The sequence below is a fragment of the Osmerus mordax genome, chromosome 19 (genome assembly GCF_038355195.1).
Source record: "Osmerus mordax isolate fOsmMor3 chromosome 19, fOsmMor3.pri, whole genome shotgun sequence".
Taxonomy (NCBI): Eukaryota; Metazoa; Chordata; class Actinopteri; order Osmeriformes; family Osmeridae; genus Osmerus; species Osmerus mordax.
The window spans coordinates 2801458-2817531 of record NC_090068.1 but is presented as its reverse complement, the minus strand read 5'-3'; the positions used below and the strand labels follow the sequence as shown (position 1 = coordinate 2817531).

The window sequence follows — 16074 nt, the reverse complement described above, 5'->3', positions numbered from 1 at the left end:
GCACATACAGCAACAAACGTACCTATTAAAATTGCATTATAACTACCGAATAAGTCATTGAAACATGTTCCAAGCAAAGTTTTCTGTACATCTTTATGGTGTGTCTATACTAGGAGCATGGTTCACTGACACATTTATGGAAAATTAATCTCACATTCACATGCCTTTGAAATAAGATATATCCAAGATTCTTTCATATTAATTCATTTTAAGTTGTTTGGACAGAAACTATATCACCCACAATCCAACAAACCAATGGGAAACATGAGTAATAAAATGCAGTGATATAAAAAAGAAAATGGAAAGAATAGACAGTGGCCTGGAAGATTCACCATTTCCCCATTTTTACACCTGGCATATTTATTTTTCCATTAGAGCATGTCAGAGAGCGATCTATGTTATATAAATCTAGCAGCAATTGCATTTTGAATTAATATCCTTCAAATCAAACTACGCAAAATGCACGGGGACAAAGGAAAGAAAAACCTTTGAAAAAGTGAGGATCAATTAAAACTTTAATCAACCATGTGCCTGTGAAGTGTAATAACAAATACTTAGTATTTTCTGGCAACAATGTCAAACTTAAACATCAAATTTATTTTTGTGCATTTAGTGCAATTATAAATATGCACTGATGATGCTCAAACTCAAGACAAAAGTTGTTGTACTGACCAAAAAATAAACAAATTACTTAACCTTTAATAATAATAATAATTTATTTTTTATATAGCGCTTTTCTAAATACTCAGACGCGTGTCTTTTTCTGTCTTTTGAAATAGCACAAATAGCAGAGATAATCAGATACATTTTTAAGTGTACAATATTCATCAACATGCTGTGACTTTACACAATCGATGAGTGTACCTGAGCAGGAAATGCAAGATTAAAAAAAGGATGCCACTTCAAAACAGAAGAAAATAGTATGATTAAATCACACAGCATGAATAGCATCCCTCTACAAACATTAATGGTACACTTAAGGTCATTATTAATTTGAGGAACATAAAACTAAACAAAAAAGGATGCAAAAACGTCCGCTTTGGGGTTCTGGTGCGATGGCTTCCTATTGTTTTCTGCTCACTTCCTGGGGGAAAGCACATGTATGGAGGCAATCCTGCGAGCTGAACCCTTGTGTTGAAGGATATTCGTCCTTTCTTTTAGATCACAGCTCCACAAGGTGGACTGGAGAGCCTGGACATAGGCTAGACCACAAAAACACACAATCACCATCACCCCTTCTTTCAAACCCACAATCAACAATTCGTCTTTACTGGGATTTCTGTAGACTAAAGGCCGATATATGCTTCTGCGTTTTTTTCTCCGTTAGCCCTCGGAGAGCCGTTGAGAGCTCGACGTGCACCTCCTGAATTTTCTAACTATCCGTCGTAATTTCGGAGAGCGACGGAGAGCTACGGAGACCCCCTTGGCTGTGATTGGTCAGTATTAACCCTCGTGCTGCCTTCGGGTCACATGACCCAAAGGTTCATAACGAACCATCGTTGTGTTTACCCCATTTTACCCAATACAAAAACAAATAAAAATAATTTTATTTTAACCATTCCAATGTGGGGGGTCTGAGACAGCCCAACGGTTAAAAGAAAATGCTTCACTTTGTTTTTGTATGCGGTAAAGTTGTCGCAATACGACGGTGGGTCACAATGACTGATGGGTCAGAACGACCCGAAGATAACACAAGGGTTAAGCTGAAATATGAATTGTAAAACCTTACAGCAATGGCGGTCAAAGGATTCTGTTCGTCCTGTTTATCACGGCAACCCCGCCTCTGACGCAAGCGGTTCTTAATACGGACCAATCACAGCCAAGGGGTATCCGTAAAATGACGGACGGACAGACGGATAGTCAGGAAAATCAGGAGGTGCACGTAGAGCTCTCCGAGGGGCTCGGAGAGGGCACGGAGAGGGAATTCCTCGTCGGAGAGGGCGTTCCCTGTGTCCGTCTCCGTAAAAACGGAGACGGACGGGAAGTATAAATCGGGAAGTATAAATGGGATATAAATCGGCCTTAAGAAAATCATCTATGTATGTTTGCATGAAGTTAAGGTCATTCTAAAGGTCAGTAGTTAGCCATAGTCATGTTAATGAACTCTGAGGGTGGGTGTGCTACTAAATATGTTTTAACGTTGAAGCGTGACAAACCACAGGGTGAAATGAACACGTAAACTTGACTGCAGTTTGAAACAACATGGGGCAATAGTCTGAATGGGATCTGAAAAGCAATATTTGCAGAGTTTGTACCTTTCGGGTTGTTGTAGAATACACAGTTGTTGGCGCAGGTATCAGGGTGGGAGTCCCAGAAGCTGTCTCCACACCAACACAGAGGGGGGAGCTCTACTTTCTCCTGGACAATCCTCTCCTTCATCTGGGCCCGCAGAGCCTCAATGTACCTGTCAAACCACACAAAGACTTGTTAAAAAATCATTTACACAGTGGGACAGGGACACTCACATTTATATGTTTGTGTGCATGCATGCAAAAGGATCGCTTGTTGTTCTAACCAAACCACAGGCTCTGATCTTAAGAGCAATTATTTTGTAACCATAACTGATTGTGTAAGATTTACAAGTAACCACAGACTAGTTGGACATTTAGTATTTCTAGTAATATAGACATTTCCAAGATTACAAATGTGAGGTGGGCCAGTGCATATGAAAATACATTATTTTGTATGGTCAGTAACTAACTGTAAGACTGTTGACCAGAACAAGCTGTTGTAAAGATACAAATCCTGTGTTCATGACTTTGTGTTACTCTGCTTTACGATTCGACTTTCCTGAAAAGTGCATGTGGATGTAATGGTAAAAGGTAAAAGAGCTTAGAAAGCTACCTGGTGGCTTCTCTGGTTTTCCTGGCCCTCTCTTGACTCTGCTTGGCTTCTGCCCTCTCCTCTTCATCCAGCCTCAGACGCTCCAGGATCAGAAACTCCCTCTTGGCCATTTCTAATCGGTCATCTTTCAGCTGCCGCATCTTCTCCATTTTCTGCTCTTCTTCAAGTCTTATCTGTTCTTTTTCTGCTTTGATCCTATTGTGGGTGACATTGTATTTTCACGTGCAATGTATTGCATAATTTATGCAATACATCTTGATAAATCCATGTTGAGCACTAGAGTGCAGGACATGCTTTGAAATGCCATAAAACACATTTTCAAGAATAAGAAATAGACAGAAGAAAAGGTTTAGAGATCTGCCAGAATTTAAAGAGACAGGAAACCAAGAATATGTGGCTGTGTTTCTGCACCTGCCAATTCTCTTCAGGTGTTTCCTGTGTCGCTGGTGCTCCTTCACCTGCTCTCTTTCATTGTCCATAAAGAGGCGCCGATACATCAGAAACTGAGACTGACGCTACGAGGCATGACCATGAAAATGTGTCAGTGCCAGGATTCAAATCAAATTGGGAGACATTTAATAACATATGACCATCATCACAAAAAATGTGATGAAAATGTTGGTGAATTGTACCGTTAACTATGTATTATCTGGATGCAACTGGGTTGTCTTTATCACCTCTGTTGATAAATATGAGGCACTATAACATCTTACTGTGCAACATTGAGTTCAAATAGGACGAGGGGTGGGGATTAGAGCTGTAATTTAATATATTTTGTAATTAATACTAGAGGTAATCAGACCTGTTGCTAGAACAATAGAAAAAATGTAACCCGAAAACCTGACACACAGATAAACTTGGTCCATACTTTTCTTATGTTAGGTACTACCAAGAAAGCAAAGACTTTAAGATTACGTGTCTTTTTAGTTCCTCCTGGTCGTCTTGTGGCCAGAGAACCTGTGTCGCCCTGTAATCTGTGCTGAACCCAAGACTAGGACCGGAAGGGTAGGGCTCTTTCAACAGCCTCTTACACACCTGTAAAGACAAAAACTACCAACATAAACACTTGTATAGAGCGGCAAGTTATTGTCCTGCTTAGTCTTTATGTTAGTGTTGTTTATGTTAGCAATTGTCTTATGTTAGTGTTGTCTTCATGTTAGACACAGATGTAGCATTTAATTTGAGTACATCGACTCACAACTCACAATTATTTAATGAAAATGTTTTAGACATGACTATTGTTTCAGGACATAATGGAAACAGTGCAATTAAGACAGGGAAAACATGGATTAAGTGAGTCAGGTGGCTGAGCGGTTAGGGAATCGGGCTAGTAATCTGAAGGTTGCCATTTCGATTCCCAGCTGTGTCAAATGACGTTGTGTCCTTGGGCAAGGCACTTCACCCTACTTGCCTCGGGGGAATGTCCCTGTACTTACTGTAAATCGCTCTGGATAAGAGCGTCTTCTAAATGACTAAAATGTAAATGTAAAATGAGTGCAATTAATGGTGAATGGATTACCGGATTACTGTCAAAGGTGACCGTTTTGTTTACTTGGCCCTCGCAGGGATCAACGTTCTGTTGGAAAAGAGGGCAGTCATGCTGCCCAGTCAGAGGAATATCTTCGTCAACTTCTTCCTCCCCTTCCTCTTCCTCTTCTTGTTCCTTCTCCTCCTTTTCTTCCCCTGCCTCTCTCATGAAACTGGAAACAGGCTTCTGTCCATTGAGAAGGAAAATATGAGAATTCAGCCTACAACAAGGGGAGAGTCTCGATTTAAAGTGTTCTTGAAATGTTTGAAATGAGGATGCTGTGGCTCACTCACATCTCTGGTCGGAGAGACTTTCCACAGTCCTCCTGGAAGTTCTGACATCACTTCCCCATCACTGACTGTCTGACAGGCGGCCAGTCTGTGTCTCACTTTTCTCATGACATGACTCAGCTTAAAAGAAGTTTCATAATAGACAGACCTAACAGTTAGTAAGCATTTAGTATGTTTTCCATTTGAGGTAGGCTATGTAGTCCAGGGGTACACAATTGGCCCACCTCGGTGCGTCAAGGTTCTATCTGGCCCTAGATACATTTCTCAGAAATAATTGTTAAATTAAATACTGATGAAGCAACCGTTACTTTCAATGAACACATACTGCGCTGGCTTGGCACAGCTGGGAAAGTTCCAAACAGGCGTTATTTAAATCACCTCACAAAACTCAGACAATCAGAGCTAAAGTTTACAATGCATGTTAAGAAAGAGACAGTAAGAGAAGCGAGAGAAGTTGTACAATGGTGTGTTCAAAAGTCAGCAAAGTCAATACAGATCTCAGGCAGGGAAGTAAGGGATCACTTGTCCCACTATATAAAATTAATAGACGAGGCGCAGGCATACAGAGGAAGGTTTTCTGCCGAGTTGATAGCGGTGTCTCAAGTTATACAGAGTAAAATGCCACTTATCAGCCAATCAGAAACACCAGCCCCCCCTCACCCCCCCCCCCCCTACAATGTCAGTCAATGGACCTCTTTGAATTCTAATTGTGCACCCCTGATGTTGTCAACCCATTCTTATAATTGCATTAAATGTGTATGCACAATTTGTTTTACATTTGAGTAATGTACTTGTATTTAGACATGGTGTCAGACATGCTATTACAAGAAATACATTACAGACTAGTCTCAAGATATAGAAAATTGAGAAGAGTTGATTATTTCCATCACAGCAGACAAGTATTGTTGATTGTTCTTGCCACCTGATTTTCGCGCAGATCTGCTGGTTGTGTGCCGTACTCTCTCTCGCTGTACTCGCGGCGGCTTGCTTCGACCCAACGTGAGTTAGGAATACAGATAGCCAACTCCCCATGAGGGTAGGAAGGTAAAAAAAAAAATCTGGGGGTGAGGCATAGGGCTGCATCACTTGATTGTTGCAGAAGTCTGCCCTCTTGCTCCACCTTGAAGAACAAAAAATAAAGTGCCTTGGTTAAGTTTGGTCACGCTTGAGTTGCTAAGCTATGGATGCACAAACAGTTAAACTCTTTGGTTGTTGAACAAAAAAACATACTACAAATTACTTTGATTTTTGTATATTGTAAAGTGATTAGTCATACTACAACAGCCCAAAAGTAGTCACCGATTCGCAGGACTTCTGCAATTGCCTGCTCTTGAGGATTTGTGCTTGTTGTGCCACACGGCGACGCACTTCGTCCTGAAACCGTTGCAGATTTTCCTCTTTTTGCCGCAGTACTTCTACCTGTAGCGCTTCAGTTATAATTGCACGGACCTTGAAAAAATATTTTAGAACGTGTATTACTAGTTGGTCGTTATTTGTGTGAAATGGTTATCTTAATTTATTACATGTTCGCATGTGCAAACTAGATGAAAGCGTTCGATCCAAGCACTTACAGCTGGATGGTTGTGGTCTGGGCTTGTATTATCGTGTCCACTTTCCACCCATGCACCGACAGGCATGACAGCCTGGTTTCTCTCGGCCAACACTTTATTTTTATCAGCATGTTTGCTTGGAGCATTCCTCACACTAACCGATACTGTAACGGGGTTCTTCACTAAAAGATAAAGACTCATTTTGCTGGACAACAAACCCCACCGAAAGTTAGTGTACGCTGCTACTACCAAAGAGTATTGAATACTTGACTTACATATAGCTAGTATTTTCTACACTATTTGCTACTACTTCTGTACATTACTAACTTAAGACTAGCTACAGTACCAGCTAGCCTTGTAGCTTGCTAAAAGTAAAGTTATCAAAGTTTCAGCCTTATGCTATCCAACCTATAGTTTATGGACACGCAGTCTGTTTTTACATGAATCGTATTTGTGATCGTAACAGTAGACTTGGAAACGTTACCTTTACGCATTAAGAAACAATGTTAGCGCAGTATCCACATTTAATTTGAGTGTTTTGCCTTTTCAACTGCCACCATGTATTTGACGTTGTTAATGACGTGATTTGAAAGCGACGGTCAGCTCCACCCACAAGTTTGTTGTGTGATTATTTTTACTTATGAGGAGCGCCACCTGCTGGAAGTCAATTCATGCATGTTGCACCAAGCCTTCAGTTTGACTATGATTAATTAGAACTTAAATATTCTATTTTATGTCAAAGCGTGCTAAACTTGTATGCATGATTACACCGTTGGATGCTGAATGTTGAACTATGCTGAATGTTTGGTTTGGGTCATTTGATTGTTTACTAAAAGCAGGAATTTATGAATTACCCAAGAGCATAATCTTACTCTTTCACTCTGCTTTGAAAACATTTACTTTCCTATGGTCAAAGAGATGATTGGATTTGTATCACGTAGGCTTTCACAAATTTCAGGAGTTTGGAACATTATGTGACATTATATGTGAGAAAATATCGTAACAATACGTAATTGTTACTCTGGCATGAGATTGTACTGTTCCGTGGCATCTTGTGTAACCATGTCCACCCTCCCCAGTTTATGCATAAATGTATATGTGGGGATGAGCAGATGAATTGTTCCCTGTCTTCCCAATGCCCAAGCTACACAACAGTGTAGTTACAGAACAGAAAAACCATTGTTCTCATGGTGTGAATCAGGAAACATTCTGTGTGTGTGTGTGTGTGAGAAAGAGCCAACTATCAGTATGAACAGCATTCAACAAAAGGGGTCCAACAGTTACATAAGACTTGTACTGTACTGTGTGGAAAGTGTGTCTATCTCATTGAGTTTAAAGACAAGCTTTCTCTGTTAACCAAAACAAAAACAAGACACATATGTCTATAACAATGAGCAAAATATATACATAAATATTGGTTTGATACTGTGAAGTCAAATGTGGCATTTGAATTTGATATGAACAGTATGTGAAAAAGAATGGAAAAAATTAGCAAAAGCATTGTGTGCTTTTCAACATTTTATTAAACTCAACTACTGATATGTACAGTTCATCTTTTGATTTTCGTGATCATTAAGTAATTTATACAAAGGAGAGAATAGAACATACAATTGTCAGTAAATCCTTGATAAAATAGCGTCCAATCATTATTGAACTATGGTACCATGAACATGCATGATTAGTTCAATTACAAAACAGCTACACAATGCCATTTCGACAAAAAAAACAGATGTGAAGGTGTAAAGATGTAAACATACATTCACACAGGAATGTGAAATTTCATTGAAACTGTAATGGAAGCTGGACTGGTTCTGATTCTGTACTAAAACATGAAGTGTAAATATACGGAGTTAGATTAGTTTCATAATTCACAAACAAACGTAACACGATTCACAAATGTATTTCATGATTCACAAATAAATGTAACGCGATTCACAAATGTATTTCGTGATTCACAAATGTAACGCGATTCACAAATAAATGACCCCATTACATTTGTTTGCAACCTGACGAACACGAGTTACAAATCGGAGAACACGAGTTACAAATCGGAGAACACGAGTTACAAATCGGACAAACACGAGTTACAAATCTCTGCTGTCCGTGTACTTTGCGGCCAATGGATTTTCGTTTTGAAATAAGAAAACCAATAGGAAAACAAAAAACGACACATTTTCCGTTTTCTGTTTTGATAATAGAAAACGGAAAACGAAAAAACGACCCGTTATCTGATTTTCATTGATGTGCTTAAACATGGAAATCGGGAATTAAAATAGTGTGTGGAAATCTTCTTTCTCAATTTTGCCTAGATTTTTGTGTTGTGACCCGGAAGTTGCTCCCACGAGCTTGACAGTCACATATTCATGATTTCAGCAGAGGGCGCATAGCAGAGCAGATGAACGATAAAATCGCTCGCAGAGCAATCGAGCCTCAATGCAAAATTGGATGAGGCCTACATCGGACTGAAGCATGGTTCCAGAGTCTCATCAGCCACCTCACAAAATAAAGAAAGTTCTACACCAAATTTGAATATTCTTCTAAGAAAGTCAGGCACCGGATATAGGCCTATTTTATAATTTATTTTAAAGTGAATCTCTTTGACTTTTGGGGAAATGGGCCATTTAATGAATTTAAAATGTTTTTGTTTTTTTATGGACAATGCAACCATATTCGGAACCTGTACACACAATCCTCTGTTATCAAAAACATATTTCGATTTCAAAGCATCACTAATATATGTATTATTACATTTACTGTCAAATAAAGTACAATCATTAATAAAAACATTTGGTAAAGTTGGTAAGGGTCTTATTCTTACATATAACAATGTGCTTTGAACTAACTGTAATAATGGTATCGGTATTGCTTTACAGATCTTGTTGTATTCTCTATAAGTACAGTTTAAATTATATTTGTCGAAGAAAGCTTTATATTCCAAAAGGTTACCAGACATCTATAACATCATTCACAAACACAATGCCCTTTTCAGACCAATTATATTTAAACAATGATTTCCTATTGATTACAATGACCCTATGGTTCCATAAGGCTCAAAGTCTTTAAGATATAATTTTTTTGGCACGAAGTTGATAGGCTCGAAATTTTCAAGCTCGAAATTTTTTGGGGGCTCGAATTTGTGCAACCTGAATTTCCGAGTCTTGAATTTTTGGGTCAGATTTTTTTTTCATTGAAATATAAAACATCAAAACATGTCACTGATTTGCTTCCATACAAATGGCAGCGCGCCCTCTGCTGACATCCTGAATATGTGGACCAGAGTGACTGTCAAGCTCGTGGGAGCAACTTCCGGGTCACAACACAAACATCTATGCAAAATTTAGAAAAAAGATTTCCACACACTATTTTACTTCCCAATTTCCATGTTTAAGCACATCAAAGAAAATCAGATAACGAAAAAACGACCCGTTTTCCGTTTTCTATTATCGAAACAAAAAACGGAAAATGGGTAGTTTTCCCTTTTTTGTTTTCCTATTTCTAAATGGTAGTCGGGAAACAGCTCGTTTCACGATTTTGGTTTTCTAATTTAAAAACGAAAATACATTGGCCGCAAAGTACATGGACCCCCCTGCATTTGTATGTGGATTTTTGGAACTTTCCTGATGTACTTAGATTCACAAATGCATTTTTTCTAAAAGATATTCTCTGCAGCCTATCAGATCGTCTCTTCCAATTTTAGCCAATCACATTAACGTGTCTATGTGGACTTCAACAACCTGCCAACCTTCAGATCACTAGCAATGTCGTCTGGTAGCATGTAGGTGAAATATGACTTGTTAATCTTATTAAACCGATTATCATACGTGATCGAATATTCTTGAGAATGGCAGGATCCATGTTTAGTAATTTTAAGTGTGTCCTAGGCTAACATTTAGCAAGCTAGCTGTGATTGGCTAAAATTGGAAGAGACATCTGATAGGCTGCAGAGGATATCTTTTAGAAAAAATGCATTTGTGAATCTAAGCACTTCAGGAAAGTTCAAAAAATCCACACACAAATGCAGGGATTTGTAACTCTTGTTTGTCCGATTTGTAACTCGTTTTCTCCGATTTGTAACTCGTGTTCTCCGATTTGTAACTCGTGTTCTCCGATTTGTAACTTGTGTTCGTCAGGTTGCAAACAAATGTAATGGGGTCCTTTATTTGTGAATCGCGTTACATTTGTGAATCACAAAATACATTTGTGAATCGCGTTACATTTATTTGTGAATCATGAAATACATTTGTGAATTGTGTTACGTTTGTTTGTGAATTATGAAACTAATCTAACTCCATATAAATGTACTATACCACAAGGAAGGACACCTACATCCTGTGTTCTTTTAATAATTTAATGTTTTGGATGTGTTTTCTTTCATAAAAACATATGGTCAGCTGTTGTGTGATGTGACCCATGTGCACAAAGAGAAATTGATCACACATCACTATGCAAAAACAATGTATGACTGGAGGGAGTGCATAGCAATCAGGTCTGAGCTGTACCATTGGCTTCCAGTGTGTGGGTGGGCTTTTCCAAAGGAAGGACAGAAGGTACAACTTCTGGGGAGTGGAATATGCACCCGGAGCTGTGGGTACGAGGTGGGGAGGGGGTGGACTTGCTCTGCACCTTGTTGTGATGTGAAGGGGGGGAGCTGGCTGGGGTACGGGGATACCTGCGAGATGAGCGGGCAGGGGGCTCGGGGGACCGAGAGGAGGGGAGCTGCGAGCTGCTGTAGCTAGGGGGACTGCTGAGTTCAGGAGAGGAGCCCATGTTGTTGAGTGAGTCATGTTCACCCTTGGGAGAATCCTACCATGAGACAAATAAAAGTCAGTATTAACACATACTGAAAAGATCCAAAGTAACCACCCTAAATTTATAAGCAACATAACATTTAGTAATATTGTTAATTAGTTATTGTAAAATATGCATGTAAGTATATCAGTGTTTGAGAGCAATTGTATCATTTAAGAAACTCCTTTAATTCATGGTATTTTTAGCTGTGTCAAGCAGACTCACATCATCTTACATCCTTCATAGTAATGACAGGTAGACTCACTTCTTTAAGGATGTAGAGAGCCACTGGATTCTTGCGTTTCTGCTCTGTCATTATTGGTACCACATCAACTGTAATTAAATCATAATTTAAACTTGGTAAACTTTGATAAAAATGCTATAATAATATGCTATGATAACATAATCTACTATGAGATTATTAGGTTATGAATTAGAGAGGAAGTGTTCCATACCTGCATGATTGATTGGAAAATGATCAGAGTGAGTGTGAAATGATCTTGATAGAGGCTTTGTAATAGGATGTTTTGGCCTAGAAGATAGAAAAGTAACATTTTAATTCATGAAAAGTCTGGCTTTTGCATGATCAGAGAAACATCATTTAAAAAATCGTAAAATTTTACAAATCTATACTATGAGTCATTGCTCACGTTCACATGACATTGTTATGTCTCACTTAAATGAAATACACTGAAATAAGCCATAAAACTGGTAGAACATAAGAACGATGGAAAAAATCGATTTCTTTCACAGTATTCCGCACCAAGCCTCGGGAGGCGATCCATCAAAACATGCACCGGAGTGCCTAGAGAAAAACACCAGAGGATCCAGTGGAGGCTCTTACTTTTTTGAGGGCTTCCAGCAAGCACACACGGTCACCAGGGTGATGAGAAGGAAAATGCCCCCGGTGGAGAGAATGATGTAGAGGGAACTCCTTCCTTGGGAGACAGGGGTCATGGTATAGTTATATTGAAAAGGAAACAATGCCTCGCCACTGTTCAGTAGGCTCAAATGGGTTGTGCATACCCCTTCCACACACAAAGTGACACCCCCTTGACTATGAGCCAGTTCATCTCTTTAAACATTTTCTTCCTACTCTTTAGTTTTCTGATACATACAGTAATGACGACTTTTACCTTCAAGCCTAAATCTCTCTGTCTCTCTCTCTCTCTCTGTTTCTGAAATCAAGGCAACAAGAAAAGTTGCTACACTTACTGTACACAGTCAGTTTGATAGGCATGCTCTTCATACTGCCTATGGGGTTCTCCACTGCACAGCTATAAATGTCATCATCCACCATTAGCACACGTTTAATAGTCAAGTACTTCTGGTCAGGTGACAGCAGCAACCGTGTCTCATTGGTCATCAGTTTCCCGCCTTTCAACCAGCTGTATGTAGTCTTGGTTCCATTGTCATGGGAGCAGTTTAGGATAAAGTGCTCACTGAGTTCCAGAACAGAGGACGCTTCCATATGGACATATGGTCTGGATATGGGCTCTGTGGGCAAGACGATTTGTTCAGGCATGTTCAGGCATGTATTCATCGGCGTAAAGGGCCTACACACAATCATACAATCAATGGTGAAGCAGTCAGAACAGATTGGAAACACAAACAACAAATCTAACTATCACATTTCTATCTCCATCTCTGGACATCACTTACCATCAACGGTAAGCTCGATACTGCCCTCTCCAGTGAAGCTGTCGTCTGTGATGGAAATTTCCACTTCATAGGTGCCTTCATCTGACAGCTTGAGGTTGTGGAGGAGCAAGGTGCCATTCTCAAACACAAGGATGCGGTCCCGGTACTCTGGGCGCAGGTTACCGATGATCTCGGTACCAATTGACTGAACCACTGTTACGGGCTTATCCCTCTTCAGCTGCCACTTGATAACAGGTGGGTCAAGGCTGATGCTGCTGTAGCGGACAGAGAGGAGAGCTTCCCCTCCTAAAATTCCCCGGATCAGGGAGCCTTGGCTCGTGATGTTTACCCCTTCAACACCGCCTGAGGATATGGGAGGAAAGGGGTAAACTATGGGTTAACACTTTACTATTTGGCCAGGTTCATGGGGCACAGATTAAAGCCTAAGCGACTAGTAAAATAAACTATAGCCAGATCTTGCATTTTCCCCATATTGCCTTTAACAATTGGTGATCTAAGATCAGCAGGTTTACCTTTTTTAATCTGCATTTTTTCATTCAAGCATTTGTGGCTGACAAGTGAGGTATTGAGAGAATATGCGAACAAATTACATCCTACTTGGTTTCAAGAGTAGGCTTTCTTTGCATATACAGCAAAGTTCATTGACCTGTGGTTAATCCCTCTGAGGAGAAGATGGTGATCAGATTCAGCCCACGCGTTGGACTGAGTGTCAAGTCCTGTAGCTAGCTACAGTAGCTCTGTTGCGAGCTGTGGTGGGAGGAAGCGAATGACTCTGCTCCAGTGTGAGCACCTCCTCCTCCTCTGCCGGAGCAGAGAACGCCGGAGCGAGTCTGTGTGGTGGCTCAGCATCACCGTGGTAACAGATTGCAATCCTATGGGACGGCTGGGATGAGCTAACAAAAGCAGGATTTGTTTGGCCCAATTTCCTCCCTGGCAGCCCATGAAAAGAGCACTCAGTGCAAAGCAGAGCTCTTTGATTGGCTAAAGCAGGGGACAGAGAGCCTCAGTGATTCTGATTACAACACCACAGCAGTGATACATGGAAGCCACACCTCTGACACGATATTTACAGAAACAATACAATGGCAATATTTTTTTACAAATACGTACCACCTCCTACATTACATAAACATACAGTTGTTTTAGGGGTTAAAATATGAATCCATGTTTATTTAAGCCATGAAGACCTCAGAAATTAAGCTTGTTATGAGGCATTTGAAGTCCTGTAGAAAACATTTGAGTTTGAAACATTACTTGAATACGTGACTTATTTTCAACAGCTCCCTTCTCGTAAACTCTACGTGTTCATTAGTCATTGATGCAAAACTTTTAATTGGCTGCTGCGTTAGTGAGAAATGTAAGTGGACTTAAAAACATCTAAATAAATTAGTTGAATACTGAAATGTATAAGCAAAAATTATAAATAGCTAAACAGATTCCTAGTAGACAAATGTCTTGGGAAAAAAAATGGTTCCACTCCAAGCCACTCTAATCTGGCATGAATGAAGCCGAACCTGCAACACACAGTTTTAATTCTCCTGCCCGCTTTTTCTTGACTTTACCTCCCTGCATCTCAGTGTGGTACGGAAATTGCAGGTGGTGAAGACTGCCTGACACATCACCGGTACCCAGCTAACCTCGATCAACTTCCACTTGTGGAGGGTGATCTCACCCCAATCACTGACTCTTCTCCCCATTCCATCTAGGAAACACTGCAATAGCCTCCGCTGTCCCTCCAGCAGGCTCAAGAACAGCTGACCACCTACTGAACCTTGGACTAAAAACTTGAACCCCGCTCTCTAATCTTCCACCCCTCCCTACCTTCCATCTAGACATCCTTGCACAACCTTGCACCTACATTTCATTGCACTGTTTCGCACAATTAATTATTTAAGCAGTACTTGTCCACCATTTCCGTACACTGCACTGTTGCACTGTTCCAGAGCATTCCACTACTCAACTTGTTACCTCATGTTACTGGTTATTGCACTGTTCCACTTCTCTATTGCCATAATACGTTGATCGCACTTAATACCTCAGTTTATAAGCTATTACTATTTGCACATTTGGTTAGAGGCTAACTGCATTTCACTGGCTCTGTACTTGTACTCTGCACAATGAAAATAAAGTGGACTCCAAAGTAATCTAATGTTAGGTCAGTACAAATTTAGTGGCTTGAAAATAGTTTTACTAACCTGAAAGGCACAAAACATGGAGACACCAGAGTAGCAAAAGTCGAGGAGCGGCTAGAGCTTTTGAGAGAGCCTCCTTCTCTGCCTTCATCTTGGGTCTAACACTCCGTTTCTCTCCCATAAAATTAGCATGATTGGTCCACTCTGGGCACGTCCCTGGAGAAAGCACACAGCCATTCCTCTAAGGCTGGGATCAGATGGAACTGGGTGCAAACTGCACACAAAAGCCAATGCACCAGCAGGACAAATTGTGTGTGTTGTGTGAGAAAGAGAGAGCAAGTGAGAGAGAAAGAAAAATAGGGAGAGAGGAGAAGTAGGCATTGTTCATGTACAAGACTCAAAACAACAATGTTCGAAAGTAATGGAACTTTTTATTTTTTGTTGGTGGTACTTGGAAGTAAATTCACCCTAAAAATGGGATGCACTCTTGAAATCCATTTCATGACACAGCTCTCTTCAAACGAAATCAAATACAATGTATTTGTATAGTTCTTTTTACAAGCAATGTCACAGACGGATTCACATACGCCCATTGAAGTGCCCCTCATCAAACCTAAACCCTCGAAGAAGACAAAGAAAACCTCCCCGAAAAACTAATTTAACAAACAATTGAAGAAACCTTGGGAGGAGCAAATACTTAGTTTGGATTCTTCTTGTCTCTGTATCTGAGTTGTGCTTTTGAGACATTTGCCTAATATTGGCGTAACAGGGCAGGCAGGTCAGATAGGTGGACAGGAGGTAAGTATAAGTACCAACACATAAGTCATGATAAATACTGAGAACATATGATGAAGCGGCCAAGAACAAAACTGATGAAAAACAAAAGATCTGAAAGCAAGTGAAGGCAGGTGTGTACCGAGCAGGTGCAGTGGAAGATGTGGTCTGGATCAACTTGAGCCTGGAGCCACACCCACATGGCAGCAAAGGCAGGCCCAATCTAACAGGATTAGCTGACAGGAGCTAGCTGGAGTAGCTTTAGAAATGGACAATCATGGTGGCAATTTGACCCAAAGGGAGATTTTGTCACCTGCCATGACGACTGGAATTCTGGATGGTATTGCAATGACCTCCCAGAGCCAGGCGGGTGCCCAGTATGCAAAAGAAACTGACAGGGAACTATGCAGGAGGCTGTGGGGAGACAGGAGGCTGTGGGGAGACAGGTGGTATGGGCTGGACAGACAAGATTCTAACCTGTGGGAGTTGGGTAGAGCTGGACTTGG

General features: G+C 40.4%; 3 protein-coding genes across 4 annotated transcripts in view; 1 reads left to right on the top strand and 2 right to left on the bottom strand.

Annotated features, from left to right (window-relative positions):
- Positions 1–170: 170 nt before the first annotated feature.
- Positions 171–6764, bottom strand: ccdc15 (coiled-coil domain containing 15). Of its 2 annotated transcripts, none has more exons than XM_067257194.1 (10): positions 6234–6764; positions 5962–6111; positions 5585–5782; positions 4666–4782; positions 4364–4558; positions 3760–3894; positions 3256–3359; positions 2845–3039; positions 2256–2404; positions 171–1202 (listed from the first exon to the last, which is right to left on the bottom strand). In XM_067257194.1, exons 1-10 carry the CDS (start codon positions 6411–6413, stop codon positions 1078–1080), a joined length of 1548 nt encoding a protein of 515 aa, XP_067113295.1. In that variant the 5' UTR covers positions 6414–6764; the 3' UTR covers positions 171–1077. The 2 variants fall into 2 exon arrangements, with proteins under 2 accessions (XP_067113295.1, XP_067113294.1); XM_067257193.1 differs by having other exon boundaries at positions 3760–3879.
- A 3789-nt stretch (positions 6765–10553) lies between these two features.
- On the bottom strand, positions 10554–14960 carry hepacamb (hepatic and glial cell adhesion molecule b). The gene is made up of 7 exons (XM_067256862.1): positions 14858–14960; positions 12663–13004; positions 12216–12497; positions 11845–11938; positions 11456–11532; positions 11266–11333; positions 10554–11015 (listed from the first exon to the last, which is right to left on the bottom strand). Exons 1-7 carry the CDS (start codon positions 14943–14945, stop codon positions 10695–10697), a joined length of 1272 nt encoding a protein of 423 aa, XP_067112963.1. The 5' UTR covers positions 14946–14960; the 3' UTR covers positions 10554–10694.
- Positions 13334–16074, top strand: part of hyou1 (hypoxia up-regulated 1) — a 94357-nt gene continuing 91616 nt past the window's right edge. The window contains exon 1 of the mRNA XM_067256852.1: positions 13334–13337. Coding sequence (XP_067112953.1) covers positions 13335–13337 — 3 coding nt within the window. The 5' untranslated portion in view covers position 13334. The remainder of the gene's footprint in view (positions 13338–16074) is intronic.